At 46.2% G+C, this 18434-nt stretch overlaps 1 protein-coding gene across 5 annotated transcripts in view; it reads right to left on the bottom strand.

Moving 5' to 3' along the window:
• Window positions 1-18434, bottom strand: part of LOC112259612 (laminin subunit alpha-3) — a 118869-nt gene that overhangs the window by 18802 nt on the left and 81633 nt on the right. For all 5 annotated transcript variants that reach the window (XM_042328812.1, XM_042328809.1, XM_042328811.1 and 2 more), the window contains 20 exons: window positions 18009-18165; window positions 17634-17797; window positions 17319-17427; window positions 17020-17117; window positions 13156-13357; window positions 12751-12877; window positions 12154-12293; window positions 10401-10516; window positions 9073-9284; window positions 8731-8935; window positions 8339-8483; window positions 8008-8148; window positions 7456-7617; window positions 5433-5534; window positions 5223-5306; window positions 4855-5085; window positions 1940-2053; window positions 566-684; window positions 239-417; window positions 21-74 (listed from right to left, as the gene is read on the bottom strand). In XM_042328812.1, the coding sequence (XP_042184746.1) occupies window positions 21-74; window positions 239-417; window positions 566-684; window positions 1940-2053; window positions 4855-5085; window positions 5223-5306; window positions 5433-5534; window positions 7456-7617; window positions 8008-8148; window positions 8339-8483; window positions 8731-8935; window positions 9073-9284; window positions 10401-10516; window positions 12154-12293; window positions 12751-12877; window positions 13156-13357; window positions 17020-17117; window positions 17319-17427; window positions 17634-17797; window positions 18009-18165 (2861 nt within the window). The remainder of the gene's footprint in view (window positions 1-20; window positions 75-238; window positions 418-565; window positions 685-1939; window positions 2054-4854; window positions 5086-5222; window positions 5307-5432; window positions 5535-7455; window positions 7618-8007; window positions 8149-8338; window positions 8484-8730; window positions 8936-9072; window positions 9285-10400; window positions 10517-12153; window positions 12294-12750; window positions 12878-13155; window positions 13358-17019; window positions 17118-17318; window positions 17428-17633; window positions 17798-18008; window positions 18166-18434) is intronic.

The following is an 18434-nucleotide window of genomic DNA, read 5'->3' as shown; positions in this document are numbered from 1 at the left end:
CATTCACAACAGACACTAACCGTGGCACTGCTCATCAGTGTTAGTGTCCCCTGGCTCCAAAGTGTTCTTGCACACTGTAGAAAGAGCAGAATTATGCATTCATGATTTTTTTTAAAGTAACTACAATGCCATTGAATAAATAATAATAATAATGAACTGAGAATAAAGCTATACCAATACACTCAATGGTGCGTGTTTTCTGAATGTGTCATCATGTCTCAGTCACATCACCACTCACCCCCAGTCCTGGAGTCACAGCTGTTTACATTGTTACAGTCACAAGGCCTGCAGCTTCCTCCAGCTGTCAATGGATCACCATAGTAACCAGGGGCACATCGTTCACACCTGTCTCCTGCGTAGCCTTGTTTACAAACACACTGGAACCCTCCAGCAGCCTCTCTGCAACCCACTGCAAAACTATAGTGGAATGATGAACAGTACATTTAAACACTTGAATACTGGGCCAACAACAATAAGTCATGATACAGTACACAGGTTTGATTCCACCAAAGAAGCATCTACTATGGTTGACCTTGCCACTGATTGGTTCTTTGGTGACACTGACCTGTTAGCTGGCACACTGAAGGGGCACGGGCACACCCGGCATGACCTCTGGGCAGCATCTCCATAGTAACCCTCTTTGCAGCGCTCACATCTGTCTCCAGCCGTGTTGTATTGGCAGTTCTGTCCACAGGAATAGTTAAAAACATGGTTAGAGCACTTAAGCATGCCATTAAGAGAATCTAAATAGTAGAGTCTTAAAGTAATAGAGCTGTGATCCATCATAGTGTATATGTCCGTATCTGTTTAGACAGTGAGGAGCACAAAGTAGTTATGTGCTCTCTTATTAAATTACCAAGTAACAAAGATAACTATAGCCTCACTAATTTAATGAAAATACCATAATAAAGATCATAGTGAGTCTAAACACTCTTTGTCCTTTTGTGGACATAACCACACTGCCATACCCCACCACAGGGTAGATCTAACTGTACACTCCATAAATCCTATTTTTACCACAAAGGAGGGTGGTTGTTTTTATGAGAGAGGAGGATGATGATAGGGGGATTCCAAACATTTCTGTTCTAATCCATTCACTAAAGTGATTTTGATGGACATTCACTGCAGAGAGAAAGCGTGCTCAGCCATGTGCGTCTGTCTGTCCGTAGTGCTCTGGGTTCCTTAGGCCTGGAGAGAGGCACTGCTCTTGAGGGGCTTGTGTAAGATGAGAGGAGATAAGAGAGAAATGGAGGGAGAGAGAGAGAGAGAGAGCGAGCGAGCGAGCGAGAATGAAATAGATGGTGAGAGAGAAAGAGAGGGAGGGGGGGAGGGCGAGATAGAGGGAGATAAGAGAGAGAGAAAGGGAGAACGAGAGAGAGGAGAATATAGAGTGCTGCATGGGATTTTAGAGATCTAGAGTTTCACCCTCCACTCCACCCTGCCATCCGTGACAGAAGGAGACAGATGAAGGCTCCCCTAGGAGCTAATGTAGACCCATATCACATTTATATGTGATCACATCTACTAACACAGACCCACATCAGCCAATACTTTAATGTGGTTAGCCTGCTATGGTACAGAACAGTATGTGGTAACACCCGGGTAGGGTGGGATGCCCATGGGGGACCCACAGACATGCCCAGTGGCATGGGTAAGATGTCCAGACTATGACTGGACTGTGGCTTACCTTGGATGGGATGACTTAGGTATTGCACCTTCATATGCGGTTATGGTCACTTCACTCATGAGTGCTGAGTCAGAACCTGTGTGTGTGTGTGTGTGTGTGTCTTTGTACATGTTTGTTCTTACCAGGCACCTCCCAGTCTATTCTCTCTGTGTGTGTGTGTCTGTGTGTGTGTGTGTGTGTGTGTGTGTGTGTGTGTGTGTGTGTGTGTGTGTGTGTGTGTGTGTGTGTGTGTGTGCACATGTGTGTTCTTACCAGACACCTCCCAGTCCTCTCGTCACACTCGTTGGCCAGGCCGTTACAGGTGCAGGGCACACAGAGACCCAGGTAGGGTCCACTGCCGTCTCTATAGTAACCAGTGGCACATTTCTGGAACAGAGAAACACAAACATCAGACAAGAATACAGACACATCAAATACATTCAGTAGATACAGCAATACTTCATGGAAAGTCAGAGCTTTAAAAGTGATGTCTAGCTCAATGGGACTCAATGGATGAATAACAAAAAATATGAAAGAGCCACACAAGTTCTTACACAAACAGAACACAATACTAAATACACGTTTCAAAACAACACACTTAATTCCCACACAGAAGAACATTTTACCATTCAAAGTGGCAGTGTTTGAGTAGGTAAAGGCTGTCTGAGTTTACCTCAGCTAATCTGCCTAGCAACAGAGAATGACTGATCTCACAAATGTTCCAAACTGTTCCCAGGTGGGGTGTGTCACCAGCACCACACTGAATACAAGACATCACACCACGCACCACTGCCAAACATACCCTTTGCTCTGTAAGATAACAGTCTGGAAGTCAACTGATGTCCTACAGGTCTAACTCATGCACAGAGCAGCCACACATACATTACAGACAGTACATCCGTTTGTAAGCCAGCAGACTTCACCACTGCTTGACTTCCATAGGTTTACCTGGATCTGAGAACTGGAACCTTGGTCATCAAAATACGGATACTGAACAGTCTGTCCTCTGTCATTCACAGAAGGGTACTGGACTCGTTGGGTCCCCTGATCATTCACAAAAGGGTACTGGACTCGTTGGGTCCCCTGATCATTCACAGAAGGGTACTGGACTCGTTGGGTCCCCTGATCATTCACAGAAGGGTACTGGACTCGTTGGGTCCCCTGATCATTCACAGAAGGGTACTGGACTCGTTGGGTCCCCTGATCATTCACAGAAGGGTACTGGACTCGTTGGGTCCCCTGATCATTCACAGAAGGGTACTGGACTCGTTGGGTCCCCTGATCATTCACAGAAGGGTAGTGGACTCGTTGGTTCCCCTGATCATTCACAGAAGGGTACTGGACTTGTTGGGCCCCCTGATCATTCACAGAAGGGTACTGGACTCGTTGGGTCCCCTGATCATTCACAGAAGGGTAATGTACTCTTTGTCCTCCCTGGTAATGTATGAAAGGATAATCTATTCTCTGTGCCTCTCGATCATGCTGTCTGGGATAGCGGTTCCTCTCTCCCCTGGAATATGGTCTGTGTCCTGCGCTGCATAGTCCCAGTAAGGTTCCCCATAGCAGGACCTGTAGTAGCACGTCTCTCCCTCTCTGGTGTCTGTGTGCACTCGTGCCTGACATCATTCCCGTTTAGTCTGAAATAACTCCCTGCCTCTGCCTCTTAAACACTCACAGACTCACACGTAGAGGACACGCCCCATCACTCACGTACAGCACCTGAGTCAGTGCCGCAGTCAGAGCAATGTAGCAGCATGCACACCCACACACTGACATACGTGCACGTCACACACACATTTATTCTCATAACTATTTTCAAAAATACAACTTCGCTTACACAAACAGTCTAAAGGAAAATCCTAATGTTGCTCGGGTGTGGTTCCACCTGGGAGAATGAGTGTGTTTTGGATCGTGTGTGTTAATGTGTGTCCACAAGGGTATCTTTGTGAGTATTCCAGTGTGATTGTGTGGTTCTGTGAATAATACTCATAGACCTCCAGACAGTACAGAAGATCACTCACACCTAGAATACACACACACACACATTGTGTCTGTCTGGTTGAGGGTGGTGAGTAACACCGTCCCAGGTTGCCAGATACCACACTGGCTGTGTGTCAGCGTGCCTCTCCTTTTTATTACTGCCGCCGGCTATATATTATCCATTTCCTCTGAACACACCTGATTACAGGACGTTGATGCCACACACACACACACACACACACACAAAATAACACTGCTTAGAGCACAACCACAAAATGGGGAAAAAAACAACTCAATCAAGTCAAATGAAAATCTATTGTAAAGTCATCAGGACACTGTTGCCAGGGTAACAAGACCACATCTTCACTGTCAGCCGCCCATCCCTAGGGGTTACAGACCAAAAATGGTTTCATCTACATTCAATTTAATATGTGGATTTTCAGGGGGAAAATGCTTACAGAGACCCACCCATGCACTAAACACCCCAAGGGGAAGAATTCTGTTGAAACTTGATGACCATTGTACTGTAAATGTTTTTTTTATTGTATTTTATTTTAACTGCTGTTACCATGCCACAGTGGAGCACTTTACAGCAGTAATTGAATGTCTAATATTATGTCATGGTGATTGTACATCTTCTCCCTCTGCCTGGGGCTACTGGGCTTGGCTGATGAACTCATACACACACACACACACACAGACACACAGGGTTTTTTTCCAGGACATTCCACACAGGGTTGTTTAAACCGTCGTCTCTTTGATGGGCTGAAGGGTTTTTCCTCTGCCTGCCACTGACCTCACTCACCCCGGGCGTGGCACCATTGTTTGGGCGTGTCACAACTCTTCTCTTTTCTAAAATGACTAGACCTATCAGTCGTCACCTCTCTCTCTCAGCCCCTCCTGTATTCTTTCTCTCTCTACTACCGTCTCCTAATCCTTTTCGCTCTCCCACTGTCTTTCCCACCTCTCCTTCCCAATCCCAAACTGACCTTTAGCCCAAGCTCCCAGCCCTGCTTGTTGTGCACCTGAGAGCTAAAAGTCCAACTTGCCTTGGACATACTACCATTTCCAAAATAAGACTCCAAGGCACCTCAGGAGTACTCTTCAAATCTTTAACCATATTGCTTATGCCTGTATGACCCCTGTATGTCAATATGAAACACCTAGGGGACTAGGAGTGAACAAGATCATTACGGCCCGTGTCAAACCTGGCAGGAGTCTCCTCTGTAGAGAGGGGAACAGGCACACTGCTCCACGGTGCTGGCAGGGCCCCCGGACCCCGTGTCTGTAGCCTCCTCCAGGCCTACCTCCCCCAAACTGAGTCTCTGGCTCTGGGTGAAGTAAAGAGCCCGCACCCTCAGAGCCACCAGCCCAGCCAGGACCACCATCAGATCCTCCCTGGACACAGGCCGGTTGGTGCCGGCGTGACGCCAGTTCCCCTGCACATAACACACAGATAGGTATTAGTGAGGGAGTGTACACTTTGAAGTGCTTTAAAGGTGTTGTTCACAACAGATAGAATGGAATAAGGACTCAGTTTGACCACGTTTTAGGTAGGAAAAACTGTTTTCTATACCTCCACTAGCTGGACTCTGCCCTGGTGGAGTCTGTCTGGTTCGGGGGTCTTTGGGGCCATGTGGACCAGGGCCATCTCCTTGCCCTGAAGACATCACAGAGAAACAACACTAGGTTACTCACAACAGGAAGTGAGTTATACACGACTTATACACCAATAAGAGAGATGTCATAATTAGCCGTGAGTGATGATATGTCATACTGTACATACACTGAGCAAGACATCAGGTCTGCGGTCCAGCAAAGACATCCCCTCACTAGGAATCCCAAATGACTTGGCCTGGTAGGTCAGGTAGCCCCCATAGGAAGACACCTGAGACAGGAGCAGAGCATACCGTCAGAGTCACTGGGACTGGTTCTAAACTATAGAAATAGAATGAATAGAACATTCATGAATGACTTAGCAATCATTCTAATTCTATGGTCTGAATCAGTGCAGAACTGGGGGGTATATTACAAAGCGGGAACAAGGAGTTGTTTATTTATTTTTTATTTATTTAACCTTTATTTAACTAGGCTAGTCAGTTAAGAACAAATTCTTATTTACAATGACGGTCTACCCCGGCAAAACCCTAACCCAGATGATGCTGGGCGAATTGTGTGCTGCTCTATGGGACTCCCAATCACGGCCGGTTGTGATACAGCCTGGAATTGAACTAGGGTCTGTAGTGACACCTCTAGCACTGAGATGCAGTGCCTTAGACCGCTGCTCTACTCGGGATGCTGGCCTTCTAGGCAGAGTTGCAAAGAAAAAGCCATATCTCAGACTGGCCAATAAAGACAAAAGATTAAGATGGGCAAAAGAACAGACACTGGACAGAGGAACTCTGCCTAGAAGGCCAGCATCCCGGATTCGCCTCTTCACTGTTGACGTTGAGACGGGTGTTTTGCGGGTACTGTTTAACGAAGCTGCCAGTTAAGGACGTGTGAGGCGTCTGTTTCTCAAACTAGACACTAATGTATTTGTCCTCTTGCTCAGTTGTGCACCGGGGCCTCCCACTCCTCTTTCTATTCTGGTTAGGGCCAGTTTGCGCTGTTCTGTGAAGGGAGTAGTACACAGCGTTGTACGAGATCTTCAGTTTCTTGGCAATTTCTCGCATGGAATAGCCTTCATTTCTCAGAACAAGAATACATAGACGAGGTTCAGAAGAATTTTGAGCCTGAAATTTAACCCACAAATGCTGATGCTCCAGATACTCACCTAGTCTTAAAAAAGGCCATTGTATTGCTTCTTTAATCAGAACAACATGTGCTAACCTAAATTGTTTTATAATGATCAATTAGCCTTTTAAAATTATAAACTTGGATTAGCTAACACAACGTGCCATTGGAACACAGGAGTGATGTTTGCTGAAAATGGGCCTCTGTACACTTATGGAGATATTCCATAAAAAATCTGCCGTTTCCAGCTACAATAGTAATTTCCAAAATTAACAATGTCTACACTGTATTTCTGATCAATTTGATGTTATTTTAATGGATAAAAAAAATGTGCTTTTTAAAAAATAAATAATTTAAAGGACATTTCTAAGTGACCCCAAACTTTTGAATGCTAGGGTATATATTGTATATTTAAGACAAGCTTGAAATGGGCATGGTCTAATTGACTCAGCAACCAAGAACACACATCCAAGTTGAGTTATTTCTGGTTGTTTATTGAAGTTAGCTGGATAACGCATAGATCCTACTTTGTAGCATACCCCCCAGGTCAAAGCACTATTGGTTAGGCTCTATGGCAGCTGCTAAGACTGACTCCTCGTATACTTTTCCTGTTGACACTGAATTCACCACTAAATAACAATTGATCAAATGTTAAAACTAGAGTCCTTAATTAAAACAATAAAGTGATCGCCCCGCCTCTGTTTTGGTAAAAAAAAGATGAGGGATGGGCCTGGAGAAATGTAACCACTCTCAAATATACAGGCAGAGCTATGGATGCAAGGACTGACCATCCATGATATCAAAATTATAGTTTTAACGCTAGATAGTGTTTGTTTACATTTACATTGTTTACAAACATTGGAGCAAAACAAGCTTATATTTTGGGTTCTGTTGGTGTATGACAGTTGAACTAACCTCATGAGCCCAAAAATGGATGTAGTAACTAATGATTCTAGCTTAAAATGCTCAAGTCTAATATAAAAAGACCTTCCAAATATTACTGAAACATATCCTCTTTATTAAACTGAACTATTCTATAAACAGTACATGTGCTCCTCCTGAGTCCCACTCACCCTGTCTCCCAGGTAGGATGGAGGCGCCACCCAGTGGAGGAGCTGAGTAGTGCCAGGCAGCTCCTGTATGTCTGCTACCACTGTGTTACTGGATGGGTTGAGAACTGATGTCACCTCCTCCTGGTCAGCTCTCTCCAGACGCCAGCCATGCATGTCCACAAACTAGTGGAAGCGGATGGAAAGAGAATTGTACTATATATTATAGGTCTGTGATTAGGTGAAATACCATTATAGGAATAGAATAGCATGCTGTGGTATGCAATGGAGCGCAATGGGTTTATGTTCCGCAGGTGTGGCAAAGCTGTGGGTATATCCAGTCTATGGAATTTGGGTTGATGCAACACTGGTTATGTGGCGAGATCAGTGTTTGTTGGATCATGTGTCTGAACAAGTACATAATAATAATAACACGCCATTTTAGATTTCTATAGACCAGAAACCCAATAATGTATCAATGAAAACACCTTTAAATCTTCACACACACATAAACAAACACACAACCATACAAATGCATGCACACACACACACACACACACACACACACACACGCACCTTCCCCCTGCGTTTGCGGGTGCTCTGACACTGGCTGTTGGCTCCAAAGCAGAAGCAGCTGATGCAGCCCCTGGGGTGGGAGGGGTCAAAGTGGAAGGACCCGTCTCTACAGGCATCACAGAGGGCTCCCTGGACATTTCTCTACAACAACAGAAAAAACATGTTAAACTGCGAAAGCCAGTGGTCAAAATATTGTTATGGCGTACGTAAACCCTTAAGGGAATTATATGGCAGTGTACAGAGTCTTCCTATTTGTAAATGTCACATACAGTACTGTAGATAATCATTCTTCCTTTTACAAGTAATATATTTATTGTGTATAGTCAGTCACCTTGCAGAGGCACTGCCCTGTGTCAGGGTGGCAGACGTCTGCTGTGACTCCTCCCTGGTTACAGCTACATGGGAGACACTTAGGGAACCTGTAGAAACCTGCAGCGCACCGGTCACACTGGCGCCCCCCGATCCTGGGCTTACATCTACAGGCACGCACGCGCACGTACGTACACACACACACACACACACACACACACACACAAAGCATGTCAGAACAGGGTCAAATTTAAAGAGCTATGGTCACACTTACATTTTATTTGGAGGGAATAGGCATATATGAATAAACACACAATAATCTAACAATAATTCACAATCACCACATATGATACACACTGGCATTAGTGACACATACAGTATGGTGTATGTCAGATCAGACAGAAGGCCACTCACATGCATTGTCCGGTATCACGGTCACAGTCTCTCCCTGTGTTGGGCCTGACTCCGCTGGGGGAGCAGTCACAGCCTTCACAGCCCACTAGAGGGTGGTAGCTAAATGTCTGGCTCTCACACACATCACAGGCTGGCTTCACTGTCTGGGGCGGGCAGATACACTGGCCTGTCACCTCATGGCACAGCCGCTGGCCACACTCACAGGCTGAAGGGGAACAAAGGATATAGACAGGTTAGGGTAGGACACTGTGTGTGTGTGTGTGTGTGTGTGTGTGTGAGAGAGAGAGAGAGAGAGAGAGAGAGAGAGAGAGAGAGACATTTTAGTAAGTCAAATCCACTCACGTTTGCAGTAGGGGAAGCCATAGTATCCTGTGGCGCATCGTGTACACTGTCGACCGATGACATGGGGCCGACATGGACACTGGCCCCCTACAGGGTTACAGGTGGGCCCCGTGGCTCCTGACTTATCACAGTAGCAAGGCAGGGCCCCATCACTGTAGGCTGCTACCAGGGAGCGTGTTGAGACTTGGCAGAACTGGGAGGAGGTTCTAGGGCTGTGGGAAGTTGGATCAGGACGAGAACATTTAGGTCAGGGGTCAATCAAAAAAAGTAATTCTGAAATTCTCCAGTTACAGTTTTTACATCCACACATTTAAAGGTAGACAAAGCAAAATGACATTTCCAAGAGCAGCACCACAGATATTGAGATGAACGAGACGCAAGACTTCGCTCTCACGCAGTCACACACAGTATCTGCGCATGTGCACGGGTTCGCCTCACGCTGTTCAGAGCAAAGTAGCCAGGGCACCAAACAGTGGTGTTGTTGCGAAAATGTACCCACTATGATGTTTACTTTCTGCAAATACGTCAAATCGCTGAGTCTACCTTTACAAATTATTTAATGCATTTTTTAAATCTTGTACCCCTTTTTTCTCCACAATTTTGTGGTATCCAATTGGTAGTTACAGTCTTGTTTCATCGCTGCAACTCCGTACGGACTCGGGAGAGGCGAAGGTAGGGAGCCATGCGTCCTCCGAAACACGACCCAACCAAGCCGCACTGCTTCTTGACACAATGCCCGCTTAACCAGGAAGCCACCCACACCAATGTGTCGGAGGAAACACCGTACACCTGGCGATCATGTCAGCGTGCACTGTGCCCGGCCCGCCACAGGAGTCGCTAGAGCACGATGGGACAAGGACATCCCTGCCAGCCAAACCCTCCCCTAACCCGGGTGACGTTGGACCAATTGTGCGTTGCCCCATGGGTCTCCCGGTCGAGGCCGGCTGCGACAGAGCCTGGACTCGAACCAGGATCTCTAGTGGCACAGCTAGAAACTGCGATGGAGGCCCGGTCAACCTTTACCTTTAACATGCATTGTAAAAGCTTTTAAAATTATTGGAAAATTCACCACTGATCAACCACTAGAGGGCTTTATTTAGGACGGTATTGTGGATGGGATTCCCTAGGAAGGATATTATATTAGTGTAGGAAGCAAATACCACAAATATACTTAAGTTTCAAATAAACATCAAATGATCCTACAATATCAATCCTACTCATTCATCTAATCTTCTATCACTCAGCAAGGCAGTTGAACCCATTCCACAAGGCAGGTTGTTTTGCTAGGGCTAAGTCTTGAGAGCACGGTCAGTGAACTGAATACTTACTCGATATAAAAGCCTTGACCTTCACACTGTCTGGTGAAATCAGATGACTTATCCAGTGGCTTCTCTTTCAGTAGATCAGGGGTGTAGCTATCATCAGGAACCACCAAGATATAATCCTGAAGAAAAGGAACAAAACATAACAAATCTTGTCAAAACCAAACAATGCTGTAGGCTTGTCTCTCTGAATTACTTCCACGTTGATACTTATCATAGTTTAAGAAACGGTTTTATCTGACAGACTTTAAATTGAAAAAAGGTTTAAAAACAAACAAAAGACTGGGCATTTCAGTGACACGTTGAGCTGTTTTGTTGTTGTTGTTCTGCAGTGGCATACTACGTGGGGTATGCTGCATTATAAACTGGGTGGTTCGAGCCCTGAATGCTGATTGGCTGACAGACGTGGTACTGTATATTCGACTGTATACCACAGGTATGACAAAATATTTATTTTTACTGCTCTAATTACATTGGTAACCAGTTTATAAAAGCAATAAGGCACCTCAGGGGTTTGTTTGGGGTGAACAAAAGACTAAAATCACCAGTAATCCAGATAAAAATGGGTTTCATTTAGGAAATCTGTCCCCAAGTATTCCCAGAAATGAAAAAATAGACATAGGGTATGTAATCTTGTATCTATGCAATTTTCTTTCTCTTTTTGGGCTTAAATTTGGTAAATTTGCAGTGTACAAATGATTATAATTATGTTCCGGACCCCCAACCATCTACTCCGAACAAAAAAATTGGCCCGCATCTAAATCTAGTTGCCTACCCCTGCTCTACAGCAAATAGAAACTTAGCTGTGTGTTTCACTTTGTTACAAGGTTGGAAAGCTCTAACAGTGTGCAGTGGAGTGTTGCCAGGTAGAATACAGTACCGCATTGTTGTTGTTTGGGACATGATATAACACAGAGGAGAGAGTCTCACAGTGCCAACCTTGTAAACCTCTAATACAGCATACTAAAGGCCGAGATTCTTGGCTCCTAAATTACACTACAGGCATCACCTAGTCTGGGTTTTCTTTAAGACAGGAATATCTGTTCACCACCTTACAGTAGGGGCAAAGATGATCAACTGACAAACTGTCTCTTTTCTCTTCTACGATCCACATTAACATGCTGCTTGAAATGAAGCAGCAATTTTTTATATATATTTTTAAAATTTATTTTACCCCTTTTTCTCCCCAATTTCGAGGTATCCAATTGGTAGTAGTTACTGTCTTGTCTCATCGCTGCAACTCCCGTACGGACTCGGGAGAGGCGAAGGTTGAGGACGCACTCAGGAGAGGCGAAGGTCGAGAGCCATGCATCCTTCGAAACACAACCCAACCAAGCCCCACTGCTTCTTTACACAACGCACATCCAACCCGGAAGCCAAACGCACCAATGTGTCGGAGGAAACACCGTACACCTAGGGACCTGGTCAGTGTGCACTGCACCCGGTCCGCCACAGGAGTCGCTAGTGCGCGATGAGACAAGGATATCCCTGCCTGGCCAAACCCTCCCTAACTCCGGATGACGCTGGGCCAATTGTGCAGCGCCCCATGAGCCTCCCAGTCGCGGCCGGCTGCAGCAGAGCCTGGGCTCGAACCCAGAATCTCTGGTGGCACCTTAGACCACTGCGCCACCCGGGAGGCCATTGAAGCAACAATTTGGGCATGTATTCTTAGTGGTATGCTAGTATAGACATTGAACATTGCCAGAGTAAGGAATTGACCCAGTGACCATGACTGACCAACAAACTGTATGTGACTGACCAGAGTGAGAGTCTTCCTGGGTGGAACCTTGAGAGAGATGGCCAGGTCTGGCTGGGGAAGGTCCAGAGCAATGCGCCTCTCAGCGATGACCACCTTCCTGCAGCAAGAGACACCAGGGCAGAAGGAGGCGTTTACAAAGCCTGGGGGGAGAGAGGGATGTGGGGGAGGAGCAGAGGCAAGGTAAAGGAGAGAGAGGGAGGAGTAGAAAGAGGGAAGGGGAAAGACATCAGTTGCGCCACACGGTAATCCCTCCCCATCAAACCCCATTCCCATCATAAGTGTGTCCGAGACCTTTGATCATCTTGTCATGTGGGGCGAGAGTCAGATGCCTAATCTGCTCTTAAAAGAGAATCACCCCCATCACCAGAGACCACTAGAACCCCCCAAGACCTTTCCTTCTACAACAATACCAACTAGAATAAGGAACTAGCTACTATGTTTATGACAACTGATATCACATTCATTCTTTGTAGATTTTATAACATCCTGGACGGTGATGTCGGGGGTCAGTAAGATCCTGTATCATATACACTCTCTATCCAACCATATCTATCTGGGTCAACCTCTTTATACACCTACATTGCGCACCAAACTCACCAGTCCAGGTGCGTCCAGCCTCCACCCGCACCTCTACAGGGAAGGTGGTGTGTTCAGGTTGGCAGTAGTGAACCACAAACACATACCTGCCAGGAGCTTCCACTCTGGCACTGAAACTGATCTCATTCTGGAGAAACACAACACAGGATGAACACATGTTGAGAAACATCCTCTGGTCAATACCACAGAGACAGTAAGAGATGAGAGAAAGTGTGTTTGCATAATTTGAAACATGCTCATTATCTAACATACAGCTATAATATATTTAGAACTAAATATGTCAGAGTTACTGCCATTAATGTTAGTGAAGCTGAGGGCTTCATGTCTCAAGCCCCACATAGTTTCCAGTGTCAGGTCCCACTCCAAGCAGCAGCAGCATTATGTGGGCCATCTCCATGCATGTACCTGTGGAGATTTTAGTAGTACCCCTTCACTCTGAACTCCAGGGAGAGGGAACCCCCCTGCCCCTGACTGTCGTCTCTGTCTCCACTCCTCAATCTCCCTCTGCTGGGGGATGACCCGGTGGGAGGAGAGGCGCCCGTCACGAGCTGCGTCCAGAACCAGAGCTGAGGAGGGCCTTTCATATTGGCTGGGAACACAGTACTGACTGGAGGGAGGGATGGAAGGAGGGATGAGAGGAGGGGGAACAGAACAGATGAGGGGAAGGTTGAAGCAACTCTGAGGGTGCATCTAAAATGGCACCCTATTCCCTATATATAGTGCACTACAGTCTTAGAAAAAAGAGTTCAAAAAGGGTTCTTCGGCTGTCTCTATAAGTTAACCTTTTTTGGTTCCATGTAGAACCTTTTTGGTTCTGTGGAAAGGGTTCTGTCACGCCCTGACCTTAGAGAGACGTTTTATTTCTCTATTTGGTTTGGGCAGGGTGTGATTTGGGTGGGCATTCTATGTTTTCTATTTCTTTGTATTTGGCCGAGTGTGGTTCCCAATCAGAGGCAGCTGCCTATCGTTGTCTCTGATTTGGGAATCATAATTAGGCAGCCTTTTCCCCACCTAATGTTGTGGGTCATTATTTATTTTTCTGTGTGTGTTTGTGTGTGCCACGGTTGCATCACGTTCGGTTTCTGTTTACCTGTTTTTTGTGAAGGTTTCACTTTATTAAAGCTGTGGAATTACATACACGCTGCGCCTTGGCTCATTTATGACAGGGAGTTTGAAGACCGTGAACGTGACAGAATTACCCACCACAAAAATACCAAGCAGCGTGCGCCAACTTGGAGGTCGAGCTTATGGAGATTATGGAAGGGGACAAGACCCGTTCACGGAAGCCCGAGAGGCAGCTCCAAAACATTTTTTTGGGGGGGAACACGGGGAGATTGGCAGAGTCAGGGTTTAGACCTGAGCCAACTCCCCGTGCTTACCGTGAGGAGCATGTGACCAGTGTTATGCAGTGATGCACACTGTGTCTCCAGTGAGCATTCACAGGCCGGTGCACTCTGTGCCAGCGCCCCGCATTTGCCGGGCGGAAGTGGGCATCCAGCCAGGACGGGTTGTGCCAGCTCTACGCTCGAGACCACCAGTGCGCCTCCATGGCCCAGTGTATCCGGTGCCTGCTCCACGCACCAGGCTTCCAGTGCATCTCCCCAGTCCGGTGACACCTGTTCAGGTTCCACGTACCAGGCCTCCAGTATGTCTCCCCAGCCTGGTAAGCCCTGTGGCAGCTCCACGCACCAGGCTTCCAGTACGTCTCCTCAGTCCGGTGAGACCTGTTCCGGCTCCACGTATGAAGCCTCTAGTGATGATCCATGGCACGAAGCCTCCAGTGATGATCCATGGCACGAAGCCTCCAGTGATGATCCATGGCCCGGAGCCTGTAGTGATGATCCATGGCACGAAGCCTCCAGTGATGATCCATGGCCCAGAGCCTGTAGTGATGATCCATGGCCCGAAGGTGGGCCTGGGAGGGCATAGGCCCACCGACTGGGGAGCCAGGCCCAGCCAATCAGAATGCGTTTTTCCCCACAAAAAAGGGCTTTATTACAGGCAGAAATACTCCTCAGTTTAATAAGCTTTCCAGGTCGCTGGTCTCAGACGATCCCACAGGTGAAGAAGCCGGATGTGGTGGTCCAGGGCTGGCATGGTCTCTGGTTGTGAGGCCAGTTGGACGTACTGGAAAATTCTCGAAAACAACTTTGGAGGTGGCTTATGGTAGAGGACATTAACATTAAATTCTCTGGCAACCACTCTGGTGGACATTCCTGCAGTCAGCATGCCAATTGCACACTCACTCAACACTTTAAGACCCTGGTGAGGATGACAAACATGCAAATGCAGCCAGTTGGACGTACTGCCAAATTCTCTAAAATGACATTGGAAGCGGCTTATGGTAAGGAAATTAACATTAAATTCTCTGTCAACAGATCTGGTGGACATCCCTGCAATATGCATGCCAATTGCACACTTCCTCAAAACTGTGGCATTGTGTTGTGTGAAAAAACTGCACATGTTAGAGTGGCCTTTTATTGTCCCGAACACAAGGTACAGCTGTTTAATCAGCTTCTTGATATGCTACACCTGTCAGGTGGATGGATTATCTTGGCAAAGGAGAAATGTGCTTTTTGTGCATTAGGAACATTTCTGGGATTTTTTATTTCAGCTCATGAAACATGGGACCAACACTTTAAATGTTGCGTTTATATTTTTTGTTCAGTATATATAAAGTGTAATATTGGAATGCAAACTCAAAATTGAATACATTTCAACTATATATCTGACATGGTACAGCTGCCTTCTTTTTTTAAGCCCATAAACGTGTGTCTGAGGAGAATACTTTTGTTTCAAAGTAGATTTGTTTAAGACTAATGTACCAAGAAACACTCTGTATGACCCTGATTTAGTACACTGCAGTAAAAGGTTACCTCTCCCTTTCGCTTTGTTCCTCTTACTGAAGTCTAATACTGGAGCCTGACTCCTTTCACAATCTGACAAAACATCCCTTTTAGTCAAATGCTCACTCTTTCTTTTCTCAGTTTTAAGTCCTTATCTTTGCTCTTATCACCAACACATGGCAAGCTTTTTGTTTTCTCAGGCCTGATCTTTTAATGCTGTCCCTCCGTATTTGTTTTAGTGGAAACAGCAGAGCACCATGAAAGTAAAGGCCTTCTGTAATGTGCATAAACCATCACCATCAAAGAAATTAGTTATTTCAAGTGTCTTGACAATAGATCCCCCCCTCCCTTCACTATTTTCAATAAAATATGAACTTGCTAATTGCCTTCAACAATAGTGGAGCCAGGCAGGCAGTCAATTTACAGTCAGTGGGTAAAGTGGAGTAAAACAGACAGAAAAAACAGCTGTACAATAACAAAACTGTTGCTGTTGACAGCTAGTCATCAGGAGCAGACATGGTAGTAAATCTTGGCGTGTGGAGAGAGGGCCTAGGAGAGGGGAGAGTGGATAGGAGCGGGAGAGGGGTTAGGAAAGGGGTTAGGAGAGGGTTTAGGGGATAGGAGAGGGGAGGGGTTAAGAGAGGGAAAGGGGATAGGAGAGGAGAGGAAGAGGGGTTAGGAGAGGGAGAGGGGATAGGAGAGGGAGAGGGTACAGGAGAGGGGATAGGAGAGGGAGAGGGTACAGTCCATACATACTGTAGGAGAGGGGTTAGGAGAGGGGGAGGGGTTAGGAGAGGGAGAGGGTACAGTCCATACATACTGTAGGAGAGGGGTTAGGAGAGGGAGAGGGGAAAGTGAGAGGTTGGCCCATAGATCAGACAGCTTCAGGTAGGAGACTCTGTGCCCTGCCTGAGGAATGCATGGAATCACACCTGGAAAACAGGTGTGGAAGATAAGCATCTACAATACAACAGCTAGTATCCACCCCCAGAGACAGGGGTACGTACTGGTTGCACAACAGCTAGTATCCACCCCCAGAGACAGGGGTACGTATTGGTTGCACAACAGCTAGTATCCACCCCCAGAGACAGGGGTACGTACTGGTTGCACAACAGCTAGTATCCACCCCCAGAGACAGGGGTACGTACTGGTTGCACAACAGCTAGTATCCACCCCCAGAGACAGGGGTACGTACTGGTTGCACAACAGCTAGTATCCACCCCCAGAGACAGGGGTACGTACTGGTTGCACAACAGCCGACTGCCTGTAAAATATAAAACACTACCTTTACTGCCACGTTTGGTAATTGCTGCTGATGACTAGCTGTCAAAGGCACCAGCTGTCTATTTTAGAGAGTGTTTGAAGAAGTCACTAAGTCCTCTGGCAATCGAAAAACATAGTATTATTATGTAAAATGGCTTACCTGTCCTCAGTGAAGCGTCCATGGATAGATACACAAAGCACCTTGGGGTCCACATACTCCATGGAGAACTCCTCCGCAGGCACTGCATACACTTTATACTGAGAGGAATATACAGTTAATATAGTGACAGGAAATAAAAGTATACTTAATTTTAATATAAACTTTATAAACTCGCTTATAGGGACGGTAACCTTCCTCTTACTAAATAACATGCACACTTCAAAATAAGAAATGGACGACAAAGCAGAAGAGGATGCACAAGTTATTGTCATGCAATGAGAGGCGTAGTTCATTCTCACCAGCAACAGTGAGGCTGTGGAGGTCTGGAGAAGGAGCTCGGCCTTATGGGTAAGCTGGAACACTGCCATGCGATTTAATCCATCTACTGCCACACTCCGACACAGGAAGCTGTATTAGGTAAACACTCAATGATCAATGGCATTATAGAGCTGGAGAGCTGCATTAAAACAGGTTTATTACACAAATGACACACAAATGACTTGTCAAAACTGCCTCTCAAGTACATACGATATAAACAATATATTGTGTTCAAGAAGGAAAGGAATGAATAATGCATGCATGAATACACACTCACATACAGTAAACCCACAAACCTGAATTGGCAGCTGTAGATGTTGGCTCTGGCCTGGATCTGGCTCTCTGATTGGCCAGTGATGATCAGGTTGACGTTCTGGACCGTGTCCACCTCGCTGGCATACTCCAGGACCAGGATGTAGGGACCGGGGCGAGACACACGCAGGTTCAGCTGTAACTGGGCCTACAGGACACACACAGACATAGGGGAGGTCAGATACATTCTCCCAGTGTCACACTGTCAACATACCGTCAAACTAGAAAATTGTTTCTAACCATAAACTATCCAATCATAGCAACAAAAAGTATGTTTGTGAGCGTGTTTGTGTGTGTGCGTACGTGCAAGCATGCATGTGTGTGAGCGTGGATCAGCAAAGCCCTAGACCTAGACCCACCTGTCTCCCGGTGAGAGAGGCCATGTCAGGGTGGTCTGGGGTGGGCCGGCGGACACGAGCCTGTCTGCTCCTGCGTCTCCTCCGGCTGGAAAACTGGCCTTGAGAGCCCAGCACAGAGCTCAACCTGTCCATCGCCACATGCTTATACAGCAGACAGCTGGACCAAGGGAGGGAGACACAAGAGTGGTTAATAGTCTGGAGATGGCATGCATTTAAAAAAAATAACATTGGAAAACACAGAAAAGACAAAGACAACATCACTCCGTCTACAACTTGTACAGTACAAAATGTTCTTTGTAAGATTTTATAAAAGATGTATTAACAATACAAAACATACAAACAACAACATAACTCAAACATCAACTACATCACCCCTGCTCACAGTGATATGCTCACACCCCCATCTCCAACACTTTTATGACTCAA

This window comes from Oncorhynchus tshawytscha, linkage group LG10 (genome assembly GCF_018296145.1).
Source record: "Oncorhynchus tshawytscha isolate Ot180627B linkage group LG10, Otsh_v2.0, whole genome shotgun sequence".
Classification (NCBI taxonomy): Eukaryota; Metazoa; Chordata; class Actinopteri; order Salmoniformes; family Salmonidae; genus Oncorhynchus; species Oncorhynchus tshawytscha.
Note: the sequence above shows the minus strand (reverse complement) of the source record. Positions and strands in the feature narration are given on the sequence as shown.